Source organism: Brassica napus, chromosome A10, assembly GCF_020379485.1.
Source record: "Brassica napus cultivar Da-Ae chromosome A10, Da-Ae, whole genome shotgun sequence".
Lineage (NCBI taxonomy): Eukaryota > Viridiplantae > Streptophyta > Magnoliopsida > Brassicales > Brassicaceae > Brassica > Brassica napus.
Window position 1 is genome coordinate 14600802 of NC_063443.1, and position 19463 is coordinate 14620264.

Sequence of the window (19463 nt, forward strand, 5' to 3'; positions counted from 1 at the left end):
TGTCTAAAATAAAAGATAGAAAGTTGATTATGATAGGTCGATATTTGAGTGAAACACCTTTATTCGACAACCACTAGTTGGTCTTGGTATAAGGATTAGCTGAGACTATGATTAACAGGTTGCAGGTTAACCCATCATAAACAAGGATGGTGACAGAAAATAAGGAAAATAGCATGAAAATGGAAAATGATAGTTATACAAATCGAAATAACTTTTGATAAATATATCATGTCAATATAGTCATACATGCCATAACCATATTTGATAAACCAATAATGATTATTCCTAAGAAAAAAACAAGAAAAATCAATGAGTGGGGGTTGAACAAATACTAATTAAATAACAAAAAGAAGATGAATGAGATTATAATTAACAAAACGACTAAGGGAGTGATTAATTAATAATTACCCAATCTTCTCTCTCTCATTCAATAACTCATAGTAGTCGTTTCTCTCTCTATTTCAAAAGAGAAGGAGCGCTCTTGCTTTCTCTCTTCTCGCCGCTTCTCCTCCATTGATCCTGCAAAAAAAAAGATTCTCTCTCTCTCTCTCTCCTCTTTGTCGTCGAAGTCACCAAGATACAGTGATCATCAGTTTCCAGTTTGAAGGTATATGGAACTATAAATCTCTGCACAAGTCTAATCTTGGCTTTCACCGACACCTGATCTTGCTTTTTCTCTAACACTTGAATGAATTTAACTTTACTATGCTTGATCTCGTTTGACTTGTGATGCTTAAACAATGTTTTTAGCTTCTGTTAGTTTAAATTCCTGCTGGCTCTCCAGTCATCGTATGTGCTCAGAAACAGCTGTTACGAGAAGAGATTAGTTTTCATTCAGTGTACCTGTCTTAATTTCGGTTCTTATCCTTTAAACCAAACGGTATAGTTTCGAGAAGAGATTAGTTTTCATTCAGTGTTATTTATTTTAAACACAATCTTTTTTTTTTTGTCACAAAAAAAAAAAAAAAAAAAAGCTTGTGGGGATTTACCTATGTATAAGCAAATAATTTCATTTATAATATAAAGTAAGATTACAGTGTTTACAAGTTACTAAAGAAGGCCTTTGGTTTTAATTCCTGATGTAGAGGTCTCACTGCATTGAGAAGATTACACTTGTCAGCATCGTTTGGAGCTGAAGGCGGTGAGAGTAAAGCAGAGTTCAAAACGGGAGCACTCTGTTGTATTGTGGCCTCAAGGCCACTGGTAACAACCAAATTGCCACCCCGCAGCGGAAGACATGTTCTTCCATCGCGTCAAGATGAAGAAGCACTGCAATGGCGGACTAATATCAGCTTCTCACCTGCTGTATATACCAGAGATGGTTTGGATCAGGATACGAGCGATGATGAGAGTCACAGGTTTGGACTGTACTCGAGCACAAGTAGACGAAGTGAAACTTTGGAATCCTGCTTTCAGCAATCGCCAAGATGGGCTTCGACCTCGTCTGCTTCTGGTGGGATTGAACAGGACACTGTACCAATAACAAATAACTCAAAGCCGCAATGCTTGGATGAGGTAAGTTGATCTTCTTACAATCTTCAAGATGAGCTTTTCATGATAGATGAACCATGTACCTCGCTGATGTACTTGTATTACAGGAGAAAAATATTGATAGAGAAAGTACAGCGAGTTTCAGCTCGTTGCTGAAACTATCACAACCAACAACTGCCTCACGGGTGACTCCAAGCAAGCAACCTTTAAGCCATGCTCACTGTTCTTATCCTCGAGTCTTCTGCAACCCGGTTTCAGATTGTGAGAATCCTGAACTTCATCATCCCCAAGAAGACGCATTCACAGATCCTGTTTCCAGTTTCATGACGTCCACAATAAACAACCAAGGCTCACAAGTAGAGGAAGCATCATCAAACTCTAGTAACAGCACGCTGCTAGATGTGGAAAGATCCAACGAAACACAAGCAGCAAACCAGAGACTTGAACCAGGTTCACTGACAAAAGCCACACAACATAGATGCGGGGTTTGCAAAAAGCTCCTATCTCAGAAATCTCCATGGTGTTCTCACAAGATACTGAGAAGTGGAGACATGCCAGCTGCTGGTGTTTTCCCCTGCCACCACGTCTACCATGTCGAATGTTTAGACAAAGTGACCCCAACTTCTCAAACCCGAGATCCGTCTTGTCCTGCCTGCTCAAATACCATCGGAGCAATAGAGCATGAACTGATAGCGCCTGAGACGCTGCAACAGGCTCTAAGATCTCTAAGAAGAAGCCACACAGCTCTGGGTTCAGAGCTGCTTAGTACCGACAATCAAACAAGACAGCTTAGAAGAAGACATAAATGGGAAAAACTAAGCTGCTGTTTGAATATAAGCTTCCTATCTTCTTCCTAAAATCCAACGTGACCTTATTCTATTTAGGTTCCTCTATAACTCATACCTGGATCTAGCTCATAAGTGTAACCATATGTTTACTACCTACATTGATTTACTATGCCATTGTAACAACAAATAAGGATGAATTTTTACTTGTAGACCAAAATAAACTCTATTCAAGACAGTTTGTAAGAAAAAGACTTTTAAAACAAAACACTTGTAAAAAAAATTGGAATCAAAAACAAAAACCTAAAAAAGAATAAAAATCAAAAAATTTAAAACTTAAATATATTTGTTGGGGGAGTTAAAGCTCGCAAAAGCCATCCCTGCGCCGAGTAAATCGTACGCTCAGGCAGCAAGCAGTCTTCATCGCTGAAAACAAAGGGATTATATAAAAGATAAGGTATTGAAGCCTTTCCCGTCACCAGAGCCGCCGGCCATAGCTTCCAAAAGAATGGACATGGGGTTGCTTGTGATGATCGGAGAAGGTCAAAAAACCTAATCCCTAAACCCTTTTTCTCAGCTCTGATAAGATCAAGTAGTTTTGAAGCTTGGAGTTGGTTACTTGCTCCATATTTATACTAGTCTTTGGTCAAAGCCCTAACCCTAGTCTCCTAAATTTTTCCGCCTCCAATTGTGAAACTCCAAGACTACCCTCATGTGTAAAAGAGATATATTAACATAACAGATCCAAACTTATATTCTAATATTCTTAAGAAACCCCTTATCTCCTGAAAGAGCACAAATGATCCTAAGTTGAGCTTTCTTTATATTGAGTGATGAGAATGATCCATGGACATGGAATAGAGTCTGAAACACCAAAACAATAAAGCCCTTGGCACGACTTAAGCTTTCTTTAGAACTAGTGAGTTTTAAGTAGAAGTATTTACACCAAGAACCTCACTTCTTGACATACAAGATGGAGAAAGGCTGACAGAAAAAAAGATGGAGAGAAAAGAAAATGAACAAAAGGGAAAGCTATGCTGTGTGTTTTACAGAGGAGATGTTGTAGACTTTTGCATTTTGTTCTTCTCTTGTGCCTTTGGTGGCTGAGACGAATGAACTGCTGCTCGGTATGAAGAGGACGCAAGCTGTGCCAGTGCTGGTACCGTGCCACCTGCAAACATTAAAGACCAGGTTCATTCTTAAGTGACCAAGAGATCAAAAAGGAAATTATGTTCCACAATAGTAAGAAAGTAGTGGAGGATGAGGAGGGGGGAAGAAGATCTCAAACCTGCTAGTCCAGCACAGGCCGATGAAACAACTATAACAGGCGGTGCCTGCATTGACACATAAATGAAAATTCAATTGCTTCATCAGTATGGAAAACGGTTAAGCAATTCACTGGTCTATTTCCCCCAGAAAAATTATGAATGGGACAAAATAAAACAAAGCATGATGAAAAGAAGAAGAGAATTCTGCATCTTTTGTAAATAACTTACCCCAACAAGAAAGTGTAACCACATGGGTCCTTTTATCCACTTGCGTACAATTGGCATAACTGCGTCAATAAAAAAAAAGAGCATTTAAAACAAGCCAAACAGACTCAGACTCTTTTAAACAAAGCTTTAAATCTAACTGCTACCAGTGTAGTCTATCACCAACACATAACTAGATAACTAATACAGATACTAAATCTCTGCTTCTAATTCCTTCTCCAAATCAGAGAAGACTCCTAAAGTGAGCAATAAAGAAGTAGGTGCAACTCGATTAAAGACTTTTAGACACAATCAACGAGTAAAGAACAAGTTGAAAGACATAAGAAGATACTAGCTCAGACAAGATTCGATGTGAGATATAAGTGTTCGAAAGAAGGTCTACATACCATGGTTAAATCCAATGAATGCACTTGCAGTACCACCAACAGCTGATCCAATCTAAAGATCATATAACAAAACAAAGCTTGAAAACATAGATCACTAACACCCTTTTAATCCATTTGAAACAACAACAACAAAAGGGATAGTCTTTTGCATCCTCAAAGTCAAAAAACAATCTTTTTACAAGTGAAGCAGGCTTCAGTTACACTAAAAGAGTCGAACTTTGCCAAATCCAAACCAAAAGAAATCAAATTCTTATAACGAAACTTACCATAGAAAAGCTATCCCTGATGAAGGGAGACACAGTCCATTCACTGGTTTCCTGAAATCAATCAATTCCTAATTAAGAATATATCCTAAAAGAACGAATCTTCTTCTCTGATGATCATCTGGAACAGAGATCTGTATATTACAAATTGAAAATACCAAGTTTTTCGTGAGAGGGCCTGCGCAATGATGGCATCTGATCTCTGTCTCATGCGCTGAATCAGCCATTTTTCTCAGTAGGAAGAAGAAGAAGAAGAGCACGAGAAACCCACAACGATAGGGTTTAGACTCTGTTTTGCTTTCTTCCTCTGTTGTTGTTCGGCGAGAAAGAGTCCACCGCCTGCGTATTCTCTACACGCCAGCTTAAACAAACCGAGTCGGTCCAACCGTGAACTATTAATTAGAATCTTTGGACCGGTCAGGACCGGTTTACTCAGCTCCATCTTCTTCTTTTTTACTTTTTAGGAGGTGATACATTTGTTGTTGGTAAGATGTTTTTTTTGCTTATCCAAGTTATCTTTAGAATCTCACTTCTCCATGTTCCAAAGGGTTAAAGACAACTTTTTGAAATACATGTATTAACGAATATAAAGAGAAAGTAGACGAACAAAGAATGTAAATAAATAAACTGAAAATAAGAAAAACAAGAATGGATACTATTATCTACTTGCAACTAAACAATCAATCTTTATAAACGATCCGATTTGTTCCCCAGCCTTGCAGGTTTGGAAACACTGTTGCCTAGTGGTCAAGGTTTAAAGACTTTTACATCTGAGTTTGAGATTCAAATTATATTTCTACACTAAGAAGTCTTGATTTCAATTTCCGAATTATGCAGAAAAATTGGAGAAAATATTTACAAGAGATCTTCAGCATGGCGTAAGGAGTACCGTCAGAAATGGATCTAACAAGACGGCTCAGGGTGTGCAGTCAGATATGAATTATCGGCAGACAAATAGAATTATCGGCTGTAATATTGTCTAGATAATGTTTTTCATAATTTGTAATAGCATAATAACCAGACCAAAAAAAATTACCAAAATATGAATTTTCTGTTCCGAAAAAGGAAAAAAACGACTCCACTGAGACCACAATTTGATATTTTCCCATGGATCTATTGGTACATTTAGAAGGCGAGGAACGACAACTTTTTAATGGAAAAGTCGTTTTACGGATGGATACTCTCCAACATACGTCACTTGAAACATAATTTTGGAAGAAAACTAATTAAAAAGAAGAAGCAAACGAGGGACATGACGACCCTCTTACACTACAAGAAAACATGTGATTTCCGACCACGGTTTGCGACCGCAGATGTAGTCGCAAAATATAACGACTCTTTGGCGACTGTTACGCGACTAATTGGCGACGCAGAAAAACGGTCGCCCATCAGCCTCAAATTAACGACTACAACAAATAATCGTAGTTTAGTCGCTAAATAACGACTGGTTAGCGACTAATACCGTGTCGGAAACATTCAGTCGCATTATAGTCGGTAAATAGCGACTGATTAACGACTGCTGTATGTGGTCATCAGTTAGTCGCTAATCAGTCGGCTAAAACTGGTACACATCACGTTTTTTACATTTTTGGTTGTTGTACCTAATATTTTACTGGCAGTCAGTCTTTAGTCGCTAATAAGTCAGACAATTCGCAATATAATATAGACGATGTCTCCCCACATTTCTGCTCAGAAACCGTAGAAACAAATTTTAAAAAAAAAAAATCGTGAAAGACAAAAGAAAAAAAAGATTGTTTGAAGTGTTACAATGTCGGGAAATAACAACAATGTTAATTTTCGAGATTGGATGTACAAGAGGATCGATGAACGGACGGGAAATTTCTCGGAAGAGTTCGTAGCAGGGGTGGATCAATTCATGACATTCGCCAATAGTCAACCTCTCGCACAAAGCAATGGGGGTAAATTTTTCTGTCCATGTAGTGTTTGCAAGAACGATAAATTTCTTCCGGGGTCAAAAATTTGGAAACATATATATAGTAGAGGATTCATGCAAGATTATTATGTTTGGTATAATCATGGAGAAGAAATTGATATGGCATTAGGAACAAGTCATGTTGATCCGACACATTTTAGTGGTAATGAAGAAGTTGGTACTGAAGATATATATGTTGATATGGTAAATGATGCTTTTCGTGATAATGTGAGTTCTGACAATTATCACCAGGGTAGTAGTTACCCGGATGGTAGTTACCAGAATGTAGTAGACGATGCATGCAACCATTCAAAAAAGTTTTATGATTTGCTAGAAGGAGCAAAAAATCCTTTGTATGATGGTTGTCATGAAGGTCACTCGCAGTTATCCTTAGCTGCTCGAGTTTTGCAAACTAAGGCAGATTATAATATGAGTGAAAAATGTGTGGATTCGGTGTGCCAAATGCTGAATGACTATTTACCAGATGGAAACATGGCAACCGACTCAAACTATGAGACAGAAAAGTTGATGCGCAATTTAGGGCTCCCATATTATACAATTGATGTTTGTATCAACAATTGTATGATATTTTGGGAAGAAGATGAAAGGTGGGATACATGCCAGTTTTGTGGTGCAGAAAGATGGAAGCCGAGGGACAAACGACGTAGAACGAAAGTACCATATAGCCGTATGTGGTATCTACCTATAGCTGATAGGTTGAAGAGAATGTATCAGAGCAAGAAGACTGCAGCGGCAATGAGGTGGCATGCTGAACACCAAGCAAAAGACGGAAAAATGTGTCATCCATCTGATGCGGCCGAGTGGAAAAACTTCCAAGGAATACATCCCCAGTTTGCCGAAGAACCGCGTAACGTTTATCTTGGATTATGTACAGATGGATTCAATCCATTTGGGATGTCTCATAATCATTCGCTGTGGCCTGTGATCTTGACTCCGTACAATCTGCCCCCGGGTATGTGCATGAAAACGGAGTACTTGTTTCTTACAATTCTAAATTCTGGGCCAAAGCATCCGCGAGCTAGTCTTGATATCTTCCTCAAACCTTTAATTGCGGAGCTAAAAGAATTGTGGTCAACTGGAGTTGAAGCATACGATGTGTCCTTGAATCAAAATTTTAACCTAAAAGCCGTGCTTCTGTGGACGATAAGCGACTTTCCGGCGTACGGCATGCTTTCCGGATGGACGACCCATGGTAAATTGGCATGTCCAATTTGCATGGAAGATACAAAGGCTTTTTATCTGCCTAATGGAAGGAAGACGTGTTGGTTTGATTGTCACAGAAGATTTCTTCCTTGTAATCATCCACTAAGGAAGAATAAAAAGGATTTCTTGAAGGGAAAACACGCCTTAAATGAAGTTCCACCTGATTCTTTAACTGGTGAGCAAGTTTATTCTGAACTAAAAGGTGTTGAACCACCAAAAACGTCTTCTTGCGGTGGAAACGGTCATGAAAAGAAGAAGCTTGGATATGGAAAGACCCATAATTGGCACAAGGAAAGCATATTTTGGGAGTTGCCATACTGGAAGGATCTAATTCTTCGACATAATCTTGATGTGATGCATATTGAGAAGAATTTCTTTGACAACATCATGAATACTCTTATGAATGTGAAGGGTAAATCGAAAGACACAATCCAGTCACGATTGGATATATCAAAGTTTTGTGATCGTCCACACTTACATGTTGATGATGATGGTCAAGCTCCATTTCCTCCCTACACATTAGACGAAGCCGGGAAAAAAAGTTTATTGGAATGTGTGAAACGTGAAGTTAAATTTCCCGACGGTTATGCTTCAGACTTAGCTAATTGTGTTGATATAGAAAACAACAAGTTCTCTGGCATGAAGAGTCATGACTGCCATGTTTTTATGGAGCGGCTACTTCCATTTATCTTTTCAGAGCTCCTTGACAAAAACGTCCATCGTGCGTTATCAGGTTCTAATTTTTTTGTTTTGATTTTATATTAAATGATACAACTTAATCTATAACTATCAATAATATTTTAAATTTTGTAGGTGTTGGATTATTTTTCCGTGACCTTTGCTCGAGAACTTTGCAGAAAGATCGTCTCCAAATTCTAAAGCAAAACATTGTTTTGATCATCTGCAATTTAGAGAAGATCTTTCCACCATCATTTTTTGATGTAATGCAGCATCTCCCTGTACACCTCCCATACGAAGCTGAACTAGGAGGACCTGTCAATTATAGGTGGATGTATGTCTTTGAAAGGAATTTCAAAAAGTTGAAAGCAAAAGCAAAGAACAAAAGATTTGCTGCTGGATCGATTGTTGAATCATATATCAATGAGGAGATAGCTTACTTTACTGAGCACTACTTTGCTGATCATATACAAACAAAATCAAGGTAAACAATTTCATTATTCTAGAGATCGATTCACTTTTTTTTTATTGTCTACTCATATTCTTATGTAATGTGGATCGTTAATTTGTGCAGGTTAACAAGATTCGATGAAGGTGAAGTTCCTGTGTATCATGTCTCCGGAGTACCTGATATATTTACGCATGCTGGTCGTCCAAGTGGGGAAATGCAAGAAATATGGCTTTCCGAGAAAGACTATAATTGCGCACATTCATATGTATTGCGAAATTGTGATTATTTTCAGCCATTTGAGAGGTATTATTTGGTAATTATCCTCTTATATTACAATATATCACAATAATTAACTATACTAATTTGTGGTGGTGAACTCATATAGGATGTTTGAAGATTATCTATCTACAAAATATCTAGACCTCTCCGAGAAAGAACTCTCCACAAAGAGAGCTGACGAATATCATACATGGGTGAAAAATTATGTATGTTTCAGCAATAATATTAGTAGAATTATTGTGTCTATAGTTATATATATTGATATTTTATATATATGCAGGTTAGTTACTGGAGTAATACACATAAGTTTCCTGTGTGGGTCAAAGATGTCGCGAGTGGACCTGTGAATAAGGCCAAAAGCTGGCCCATCTACTTCAGCAGAGGTTTCTTATTTCATACGCAGAAACATGGTGAGGGACGAAAGACTTGTAACTATGGGATATGTGTTAAAGGAGAGAGTTATACAAATGCATCAGATGAAGCTGATTACTACGGAATCTTAACTGATATCATTCAAATTGAGTATGAGGGGGCGGTGGATTTGAAAATCACACTTTTCAAGTGTAAATGGTATGACCCTAAAATTGGCAGAGGCACTCGGCGGAGCAACGGTGGCATCGTAGACATTCTTTCATCGAGGAAATACTATAAATACGAACCATTTATTCTAGGTATGTATTATTTATACATATTAATTAATGTCCATAAATATATTATTAACTTTTTATTATTTGATAACAGCATCTCAAGCACATCAAGTTTGTTACATCCCGTATCCGTATGTAAAAAAACCAAAACAGTTGTGGTACAATGTCTTAAAAGTGAATCCGAGGGGAATTATTTCAGGAGAATACGAAGACAAAGAACCGACACTGTTACAACAAGACAATGATGATGCTGTATTGATGACTACAATTGAAGATCTAGCAGTCGACCATTTGTCGCATGTTCGAAGAGAACCGATAAATCTCGATATTGATGTCGAAGATGAAGAACCCGAAGATGAATTCCAATGTAATAAATCTTCTTCTGATGATGATGATGATGGTGAAGATGGAAAAACATCATACTAAAATATTTTACAATAAATTGTAAGTCATATCCCTAAACTTATGTTATTTTTTTCCCATAATGTGATAATAATGTTATGTTAGGTGCTTTTTAATAACGTGTTTTGATATTGTTAAGTGATTAAAAAAAAGCAAAACCAAAACAAAAGTGAAACCAAAAAAAGAAGTAAACCCAAAACAAACTAATTTTCTAAATCCCGCCTAACCCAATTCCGCCTAACCAAATTTACCATCCCGCTAAGCCCAATTATACCCAAAACCAAAATAAAGACAAACACCTAATAACACTAATATACGTCATTTTTAAACAAAAAAAAACACTAATATACATCATTCTCTCGTTCTCTCTCGATGCCGACAGAACACAAAGAACCCTAGTCCTAAATCTCTCACTCTCTCTCGAAAATCTATAACCTTCTATCCAAATCTCTCATTCTGTCGAAATCAAAAGCGAAATCCAGAAACCCTCATCTATCTTTTAACCCGAAAGAACCCTAATCTCTCATCCCTTTCTGAAACGATGGGATCGAGAAAGAAGCAGAAACAATCCCAACAATCTCCCCTTCCCTCGCAGTACCAGTTCTTCCCTAGGACGACAGCTCCTCCTGTCCCCAACCGCCGATCTCCACCAGGCGTGAGTGACTACCCACCTCCGAGGCAACTCTTCCAAGACTCACATGCCCGAACTGAAGCTGCTTCTGCGCATCTTCCTCAACCATCTCCACCTCCACCTCCACAACCTCGACGGTCTGAAACGTCAGCGGCGCGAAATGGTCCGAGCAGTTCTGAGGCTCAAGACTCTGCGAGTACAGAACGTCCAGAAGCTGTGAACCCAACTCTCTCGGATGGGTTCTTGCGTCAAATCAACGAACTGATTTCCCAGCCAAATCGGGGCCGCGACATACCCATCCTTTCCCCAAACTTTGAGCCTGGAACAACATGGTATGATTCTGACTTTTGAGCATTATATATTTTTAAAAAAAAATTGACTTGACATTCTCACTAGTGAAATTGTTGGTTGAATAATATATTTGATTGTTTTTTATGCTACTTAATTTACTTGAGGCTTTGCAAACAGGAGAATATTTAACTTGTGAATGTTTTATAGCTCACTGAGGTTTTTTATTTGAGGGTTAACTTCTTTCTTAGCTCACAGTTTTTTTAGCTCGCTGGTTGAATTCTATACGAGGCTTGTTTAGCTCACACCTTTTTCAGTTCACTTGAATGTTTGGAGTGTCTGATGTAAGCTCACTTTGTCTTTAAATTTGGCTTGCTTTGGTTGGCTTAGTACATGGTTTATTACTTCTGTTCCGATCTAATATATTCATTATTTTGTTTCTGTGTTTTGAGGTTTGGTCGTGACAAAGGGAAACTGACCCGGAGGATCTCAAAGACTTTCAGAAAAAAGTTTGATGCTGCTTATTACAGTTGGACTGTTGTGCCTCGGGACAAACAAGAGACAATATTTATAGAATTTGCAGTTAAGTCTTTTATCTTCTATATTAACTCTCAACTTTTGTTTAATTTGACTTTTAACATCAACTTTCTCTGTGTTTTTTTTTTTGTAGAAAACTCACACTTGGAGTCAAATACACACTGGTCTTGTCCAGGAAAAATTTGAGAGCATATGTCAGCTACGTATGAAAGACATGGTTAGCATTTGTAGGAGGAGTCGAAAGCAACCAAACTGGATCCATGATACTCTGTGGGAAGAAATGACAGCGTATTGGGACACTCCTGCAGCGGAAAAAAAAAGTGAAACTGCATCAGTGGCTCGTTTGTCTGAACGGAACGGACTTGGTCCACACAAGCACAACACTGGCCAGAAGTCTTTCCAACAAATCGAATATGAAATGGTAAGCTGTTTTTGCTCCTTTCATAAAAGTTAAACAATCTGTATCATTAACCTTTGCTTTTTTTTTTAAAACCATTTCAGGTTGAGGAATTGGGCAGACCAGTTTCTCTTGGTGAAGTTTACATCAAGACACATACAAAAAAGGATGGGACCTATGTTGATTTGAAAGCCGAGCAGGTTGCAGAGATATATAAGAAGAACAAAGAAGCCAAGTTGACTGCCCTTGAGGCTGAAAACTCACAGAGTTCAGATGGTGCTTCCAATGATCGACAGCTCTCCATAGAGGAGGATACCGAGATATTCCTTTTGGTAAGCTGTTTCTTTCAAAAAAAAAATTATCTTTATACTTCATACTCTTTTCTTCTGGTTTATAGTAACAAATTTATTTTTTTGTTGTAGTCTACTTTCACAGATGAAAGAGGACATTACTATGGCATTGGAAGCCTCCAGCAAACTCTCGTCAATGGTAAACGGAAGTACAGTGAGGTCTCTTCTTCTGCATTCCTTGACATGAATAAGCAGCTTGAAGAAGCTCACCGCAAAATAGAAGAGCAGGCGGCTTCTAATGCAGCCCAGGCTACTACTATTGCTGAGCAGGGTGCTACTATTGCAGAGCAGGGTGTTACTATTGCAGAGCAAGCAAAGCAGATCAATGAGTTTGGTGTAGTGAAGAAGTTTCTGTCTGCAACTGATCATAGATTTGATCAGTTCGTATCTACTAATTCCACCACCTGATCATGCTTTCTTGTTTATATCTCTTGGACATGAAACTTGACTTTTGTTTAGTTGTTTGTCAATATTTTCTGTAAACTCTCGGTGGTTGGTAACATTTTTTGTAAACTCGGTGGTTTACATTTTTTGTAAACTCTCGGTGGTTAACATTTTCAGGTTAAAATTAATTAGTATTTTCTATTTCACAATTTGTTTAATAAATATTGTTTTATTATATAATAGCATCACAAACAAGAAAGCACAAATAATAAAATTACCAATTAAAAAAACAAAAAAGAAGTCTGAATACAGTCGTAAAATAGTGATCAAAATAGAATTATTTTACGACTAAATAGCGACTCATAAAATAACTGTAGTCGCTAATCAGTCACAAATATACTGACTAATTTACGACTGCGAGTACCGACTGACTTACGACTGCACACAACTGACTGATTAACGACTACATGAACCCGATTGATTAACGACTTCGAATATCCGACTGATTAACTATTGCATTTAAACGAAATACTTGCCAAGAAAGTAGTTGTAGATTAGACGTGAAATAGTCGGAGTGTCGTCGTAATATAGTATGACTGCTGCCCGACTCTTTACCGACGGATTTAATTAGTTGTAATTTAGTCGTACAGCAGTCGTCATTTAGCGACCGATTCCCGACCGCTGTAATTACCGACACGACGATTGACGACCATAAAGTTTAGTCGCTATTCAGTCGTAATACGTTATTTGCGACTGTTTCCCTACCGATTCTGCGGTCGGGATCTACTTGTTTTCTTGTAGTGTAATTACTATAAAGGTTACGACAGTATCTCTACATGTCAAATCGATGTGTCATAGATCGATAATGGCAGTGTTAATGACTTAGAGTGTAGTCTTAAGGATCAAATGCCTTCATAATCTTTTGGATTACGGGCATGCGGTAGGAGCCTCTCACCCTTACATGCTGAAATAAAATGCTTACTTTAGACAGCCTCATGTATGCGAGATAGGAGAATATCCTTGATACAGTTCAAGACAGACTGCTTGGACCTAGTATACATGACAACAAATCTGACAGACTGACCAACATTCACGACGAAGATTGAGTTCTTTCGGAAACTACAAAAGGACTTCGAGGATATGAGCTTTATTCATATTTCTCGAAATAGGAATGGTCGGGCGGATGCGTCAACGAAAAAAGCAAGATCCAGATGCTATTTTTTTTATATAGATCAGACATAGACAGACGAAAGTGCTTTTTGGAGAATCGGTTCGTCTGACCGACACTTGATCTAGTTTAAATGGACAGCTAAAAAAAGCGATCCGATTTGTCAAAACTAGCCAGAATTTGCGTTTGCAACCTCTCGCACCGTGCACACTATCTTCTATACTATTCAAACAAACAAATCACAATATGTTCTCTGTTGGACGCAGACAAGACTGTCTTGTGGTGAACACAAAACTATGTGTTATGCATATAAGAATCATAAGGTCACTACAAAAATCACTTAAAAACCAAACTAAGCAAAAGCAGAAAGAAATAGACCCGAATACTATCTTCTTTTCTTGTGTGTGTTGGCGTTACATGAATAGAAAAAGATTCTTCTTGAGTTGAGAATGCGACTCACCAAAACTTTCTTTAGTTTTGGATTCTCATATTCCATTCTGAAATCTCATGAACCAACTTTTCGTCTCCATTTTCTCTCAAAACGAATGTAATTCCGCGGTCATTTCCCGCTTCCTCTTGATTCTTAATGTATCCAATACTCTCTCGTTCCATTAAACAGTCACAATCCTAACGATGCCGCCCACGTGTTCAATTATTATACCTATGGAGGAAGATCAAATATAAAAAAAAAGAGTTAGTAAACAAGAACAAGAATCTGTAAGGGGAAATGAACGTACAAGGAAGAACATTTATTCTGTATCACTCTTCCTTCTCTTTTACTTAAAGAGTGACATTTCCATTAGCAGAGTAAAAGGAAAGTTACATGGAGAAAGACTAAGCACAATTAAAATAAGGCTCTAACATGTAAAATTACTAGTTAGGCACTACTTCCGCAATAACACGCAGCATTTTATATTAACTGATATCAGCAGCCAGAAGCCCTGGAGAAACATGTGTTACAGTAAAACCTTTTCTTCTCTAATTTTGTTACCGAGTTAGGAACAGACCATGCTGCAAGAAAGCATACTCAAACAGACCATGCTGCAAGAAAGCATACTCAAATCTTGATGGTATCAGCAGCTACATTTGATATAAATCAGTGATTTTCTAGCAATATGTGGTTAAAAGTGAATTCAAACACATAATTTGCTTGGTTAGGTTTACTTTTTGATGGTATTCAATATACTTTTAAAACTTGCAGCACACAATGATAGAAGCCTCTCTTTGTGGAAGCATATTCCCACTCACATGCCAATCAACTATTTCGGCAATATGCCTAAATACTTTTAACTGAAGGTTATGAAAAAGTTTCTTTACCAAACAGAATAAAGTGTTAATGAGAAATCAGAACCATGAAAGGTTGAAAAAATATATGCAAAGATATCATTCAAGGAACATAAGATTTGGTGTTTGACAATTTCCTTTGAAACAACAGACCATATTTCTAGCCAAGTCTCTATTTTTTTCCTCTATAAGGCATCTATCAAACTCAATAAGATATGTGAGACTCTATACTTTGATAGTGGATATATATTCTCAATTTCACATACAGAAGCTATCATTTCGGCATTTGGCAATCACGACTTCTTTTTACATATCTTTATCTACGAACTTATTCTATATATATACCAATATCTATACTTAATACAAACTACAATATGTTTGATGATGGACGTTAGAGTCATAGCCATGGAGAAAGTAGATTCATGGAAGTATAATGTAAGAAAGCAGCCAGACTTTAGATGCATAGTTATCACGAGCTTGTACATATATCTATTATGTACATATGCGCACATAAATACACAAACAATACATACAAATATGGACGTAAGACATGTTATGTTGCCTTAAGAATAGACAGGAAAGACGACAGACATACATACATGCATGCATGCATACATAGCACAAGCATGGATGTGCCAAATATGTTGTGCCAATCAAAGAATGTAAGATATAGGTCCACCACTAGTTTTTATGCTGTTTAGAGAGAATAGGTACTAAACTTGTTAAAGGAGACAGCATGAAGTATTCTTCATTCGCTTTCTCACGTCTTAATTATCTTTCATGGCAAACAATGTTTTTTTTTTTTTTTTTTTGAAAAAATGGCAAAACAATGTTGAAACCTAAGTTTCATCCCACTTGCGGGGTGCGGCTATCATAAAAACCATTCAGATATTATCAGTACACACTCATGAAACATGAGCCATTTTGGTTGATATAGGTAAACTCTATCTTAAAGTTTCAATAGAAAATGCTAAGGCTGAAGATGTATCTAGAGACTGAATAATGACTATCAAGTAGGAGCAAAAACAATACAGACAAGTGGAAAGCATTGAGATTATTCCTCAAGAGAGAGAAAGGTTAGAGCTGTGGACTTTGAAAAAAATTGAGGAATAAGGAAAGGGAATGAATTCCCCTGCCCAAGTAGAAAAGTTTTCAATTTTTTTTGGAGAATAAGATACTTTCGTATGCCAGAATGGTGAAAAGAATGTGCATACGATGCATTAGTTGTGAATCAATTCTGGTATCTAATGCAAGGCTTGAATTGCATTGAAAAGCAGTAATCCAAAAGAATCAATACAAGAAATTAAAAATATAATCTAAGTAAACAACCTACAACTGAAACGATAAGAACACAAACAACAAAGCTATGATTAGACCAGTTATTCATATTCCATACCTTAGTTATCGTCCTCTATATAAAGAAATGTTGCAAAGACCTTTTACTCTTCAGACCAAGCCTGAGCATAAATAAGGAAAGGGGGGGAAAGACATCTTCCCAAATTGGTGGAATTGCAGACCATAGTGTACTATCTCTGAGCTGAGAGAAGCAGGCTGCATTTTAAAACTAAGATTGTGTCAGGTAAAAGAAAAACATTTGGTCATTACAACTCATTATTAATGCAGTATTTCTATATAACTTTTTTATTTATTTTAAAGACAGACTTATGTATTACCACAACCAGCACCAAGGAAAGAGCCTCCTCTCTTCATCTAGAATGCCTATTCCTTCTGAAAGGCACCCATTCCTCCGAGGAAATGGCCCAGGAGATTCTGGACTCATCCTCTCAACCGATGCAAAGCCACGACTAAAATGGACTCCTGATCTTCATGAGAGATTCGTCGAAGCAGTCAACCAGCTTGGAGGAGGAGAAAGTAAGACCATTAGCAAATAAACCATCTCTGACAATCAGGCATCTAGACATAATGTACTAATGTGTATATACTTTTGTCTCTGCAGAGGCTACTCCTAAGACAATCATGAAAGTTATGGGTATTCCAGGCCTTACCTTATATCATCTCAAGAGTCATCTTCAGGTAAAATCTATCAACACTTCATAGAGACATTTACCTAAAAATCTTCCAGCTTTACAAGGGTTATTAATTTCATGATTTGGCTACCAGAAATACAGGCTGAGCAAGAATCTTAATGGACAAGCTAACAGCAGTTTAAACAAGACAAGTAAGCTTAGTTATTCATCATAACGAATCTTTTCATCTAAAGGTTCACTTTTATCTAAGGAACTAAAAGTTACTTTGTGTAGGTGTGATGACCATGGTAGAAGAAAACACCCCTGAAGCAGACGAAAGTCACAGCGAGAGTTTAAGCATTGGACCACAGCCGAGCATGTAAGAATATGGTACTTGCTTACATAGTATTAAATTTTTCAAAATAATGACATATATATGTGTACACAGGAACTTGCCCATAAGTGATGCTCTTCAAATGCAAATAGAGGTTCAGAGAAGACTACACGAGCAACTTGAGGTATCACATATTAGAAACTGTGGACTCATTCTATTTAAAGCAGCATTAACAACAGTGTTGGTAACACCAATCCAGAAGAGCCTGGTTCACTAACTCTCATAAAAGTTAAATTAAAAACTATCATAAAATGTGCTGTTATTATACTCAAACGTGTAGAAACACATAAAGACATAAGTAGAGAACATCAACAGAGGACTCAAACTCTATCTAGAAACAGAAAAAAACAAAGCATTTAGATACGGTTTCATTATAATTTTATTAAACTGAGTCAGGTACAGCGACATTTGCAGCTCAGGATAGAAGCTCAAGGAAAGTACCTGCAAGCGATTCTTGAGAAAGCACAAGAGACCCTTGGAAGACAGAACCTAGGTCCAGCTGGGATTGAAGCAACCAAAGCTCAACTCTCAGAGCTAGTATCTAAAGTGTCATCTGAATATCCAGACGCTAGCTTCCTTGAACTACAGAATCTACACCACCAACAGATGCAAACAGCCTATCCACCACAAAACTCCTCCCTGGAGAGTTGCCTAACCTCAAGTGAAGGAAACCAGAAAGCTCCAAAGATGCTTGAGAACAGACTGGGACTAAGGACATATCTTGGAGATTCAAGTTCGGAGCAGAAAGAGATAATGGAAGAACCATTTTTCCACAGAATGGAGCTCACATGGGCAGAAGAAGAAGAAGAAGGTATCAGAGAGAATAACAGGCCGTATCTTTCAGCAATGGAACCGAGAAACTCGTCTTCAAGAAGAAGCCCTGGAAGATTGTCAATAGGAGTGGGATTACAAGAACATCGAGGTGGGTACACAGAGGAAAGATACAGGGAGAGTGGAGAAGATTGCAAGGTTGAAACACGCACCAGTACAGCTCTGGATCTTAACACACATGACGAAACCTACGGTACAACACGTCCGAAACAGTTTGATTTGAACGGTTTCAGCTGGAGTTGAGAAGAAAGTCTAAAGCCTAAAAACTGTACCAACCATTTGATTTTCCTTTGTCATCCTGAAGAACTCGTCTGAAAGCGAGTTATCATTCGAAACAAAAGAGACATGTTATGATCCTCATGCATGTATGTTACATTCATATTACTAACTGCATGTTTTTGAATGAAGAACGTTACATGAACATTCATGAATAAGTTAAGTGTACGAGTATGTTACGACAACGTTTCAAAAGAGATAAAAACTGTCATGTAGTCCCTGAAATATTTGTAGAGGCTTGATTTTCCCCACAATAAATTATTTGTCCCACTTACTTAATTAAGATTATTTAAGATCTTGCAATTGGCAATTCTCTTAAACAACTTTTTTTTTAAGTTCTTGTCACTAAAAAATAGTGTTAAAAAATGACCAAAACAATTTTTTTTTTGAAATTTAATATTTATTTTTTATTTTTAAAAATTTGAACTCCACTATTAAATTTTAAACACTAAGTCTCTCAAATAATTGTTTTTAAGTTTTTGTCACAAAATATCTCTAAAAAAATGACTAAAATGGTCTCTTTTTATTTTGAAAATTTAATATTCATTTTTTTTTTTAATTTGAAACCCTATCTTCAAAACCCCACCGCTTAACTCTAAATCCTAATTCTATATTATTTAACCCTAAGGTATAAATACATTTTGACTCTTTAATAAAATTTGTTTTGCTTATTTTCTTCTTTAAAGATTATTTTTATGACAAAAACTTAAAAATGATTATCCTATAAATTTTTTTATTAATTAATCTTAAGATAAATATATATTTACCCTTTGACAAAATTTATTTTGGTCATTTTTTTAAAGCTATTTTGTGAAAATAAACTGAATATCTTAGAGAATTCCTCCATTATAATTTTGTAAATTCATATGAAAACAAACTTATCCAAAACTGTCATAAATGTTAGGTTGATGTTAGACTTTTGTG

General features: G+C 37.0%; 5 protein-coding genes across 11 annotated transcripts; 4 read left to right on the forward strand and 1 right to left on the reverse strand.

Moving 5' to 3' along the window:
* Positions 1-1080: 1080 nt before the first annotated feature.
* Positions 1081-2522, forward strand: LOC111213333 (the record flags this gene model as incomplete). The annotated part of the gene is made up of 2 exons (XM_022715069.2): positions 1081-1515; positions 1599-2522. Coding segments are annotated over 2 exons (1185 nt in total), but the record flags the coding sequence as incomplete, so codon positions are not given.
* Positions 2523-3141: 619 nt separating this feature from the next.
* On the reverse strand, positions 3142-4808 carry LOC111213334. Of its 2 annotated transcripts, XM_048743181.1 has the most exons (7): positions 4577-4808; positions 4422-4472; positions 4156-4207; positions 3773-3831; positions 3565-3610; positions 3282-3447; positions 3142-3230 (listed from the first exon to the last, which is right to left on the reverse strand). In XM_048743181.1, exons 1-6 carry the CDS (start codon positions 4643-4645, stop codon positions 3323-3325), a joined length of 402 nt encoding a protein of 133 aa, XP_048599138.1. In that variant the 5' UTR covers positions 4646-4808; the 3' UTR covers positions 3142-3230; positions 3282-3322. The 2 variants fall into 2 exon arrangements, with proteins under 2 accessions (XP_048599138.1, XP_022570791.2); XM_022715070.2 differs by having other exon boundaries at positions 3142-3447.
* Positions 4809-6471: 1663 nt separating this feature from the next.
* On the forward strand, positions 6472-10148 carry LOC125579008. Its single transcript, XM_048742188.1, has 7 exons — positions 6472-8308; positions 8389-8737; positions 8828-9007; positions 9090-9189; positions 9264-9654; positions 9830-10030; positions 10138-10148. The coding sequence occupies exons 1-7, from the start codon at positions 6472-6474 to the stop codon at positions 10146-10148; spliced, it is 3069 nt and encodes a 1022-aa protein (XP_048598145.1).
* A 205-nt stretch (positions 10149-10353) lies between these two features.
* On the forward strand, positions 10354-12820 carry LOC125579245. Its single transcript, XM_048743182.1, has 5 exons — positions 10354-10995; positions 11404-11533; positions 11622-11909; positions 11990-12217; positions 12308-12820. Exons 1-5 carry the CDS (start codon positions 10574-10576, stop codon positions 12641-12643), a joined length of 1404 nt encoding a protein of 467 aa, XP_048599139.1. The 5' UTR covers positions 10354-10573; the 3' UTR covers positions 12644-12820.
* A 3556-nt stretch (positions 12821-16376) lies between these two features.
* LOC106387778 (myb-related protein 1) lies at positions 16377-18694 on the forward strand. Of its 6 annotated transcripts, none has more exons than XM_013827694.3 (7): positions 16377-16650; positions 16728-16943; positions 17029-17105; positions 17193-17250; positions 17333-17417; positions 17487-17556; positions 17847-18694. In XM_013827694.3, exons 2-7 carry the CDS (start codon positions 16736-16738, stop codon positions 18504-18506), a joined length of 1158 nt encoding a protein of 385 aa, XP_013683148.2. In that variant the 5' UTR covers positions 16377-16650; positions 16728-16735; the 3' UTR covers positions 18507-18694. The 6 variants fall into 6 exon arrangements, with proteins under 6 accessions (XP_013683148.2, XP_048599140.1, XP_013683146.2 ...); XM_048743183.1 differs by having other exon boundaries at positions 16441-16650; positions 16732-16943; positions 17835-18694; XM_013827692.3 differs by having other exon boundaries at positions 16442-16650; positions 16732-16943; positions 17829-18694.
* The last annotated feature ends 769 nt before the right edge of the window (positions 18695-19463 follow it).

Bases quoted from the DNA above. Each gene is read 5' to 3' on its own strand.
- LOC111213334 (XM_048743181.1), bottom strand. From the start codon at position 4,645: ATGGCTGATTCAGCGCATGAGACAGAGATCAGATGCCATCATTGCGCA. The intron at 4,208-4,421 runs GTAAGTTTCGTT...TATGATCTTTAG, and splicing joins TCAGGGATAGCTTTTCTATG to ATTGGATCAGCTGTTGGTGG. The intron at 3,832-4,155 runs GTATGTAGACCT...TTATTGACGCAG, and splicing joins ATTCATTGGATTTAACCATG to TTATGCCAATTGTACGCAAG.
- LOC125579008 (XM_048742188.1), top strand. From the start codon at position 6,472: ATGGCATTAGGAACAAGTCATGTTGATCCGACACATTTTAGTGGTAAT. The intron at 9,190-9,263 runs GTATGTTTCAGC...ATATATATGCAG, and splicing joins ATACATGGGTGAAAAATTAT to GTTAGTTACTGGAGTAATAC. The intron at 9,655-9,829 runs GTATGTATTATT...GAATTATTTCAG, and splicing joins ATACGAACCATTTATTCTAG to GAGAATACGAAGACAAAGAA.
- LOC125579245 (XM_048743182.1), top strand. From the start codon at position 10,574: ATGGGATCGAGAAAGAAGCAGAAACAATCCCAACAATCTCCCCTTCCC. The intron at 11,534-11,621 runs GTTAAGTCTTTT...TTTTTTTTGTAG, and splicing joins CAATATTTATAGAATTTGCA to AAAACTCACACTTGGAGTCA. The intron at 11,910-11,989 runs GTAAGCTGTTTT...AAACCATTTCAG, and splicing joins AACAAATCGAATATGAAATG to GTTGAGGAATTGGGCAGACC.
- LOC106387778 (XM_013827692.3), top strand. From the start codon at position 16,736: ATGTATTACCACAACCAGCACCAAGGAAAGAGCCTCCTCTCTTCATCT. The intron at 17,106-17,192 runs GTAAAATCTATC...TTTGGCTACCAG, and splicing joins ATCTCAAGAGTCATCTTCAG to AAATACAGGCTGAGCAAGAA. The intron at 17,557-17,828 runs GTATCACATATT...AAACTGAGTCAG, and splicing joins GACTACACGAGCAACTTGAG to GTACAGCGACATTTGCAGCT.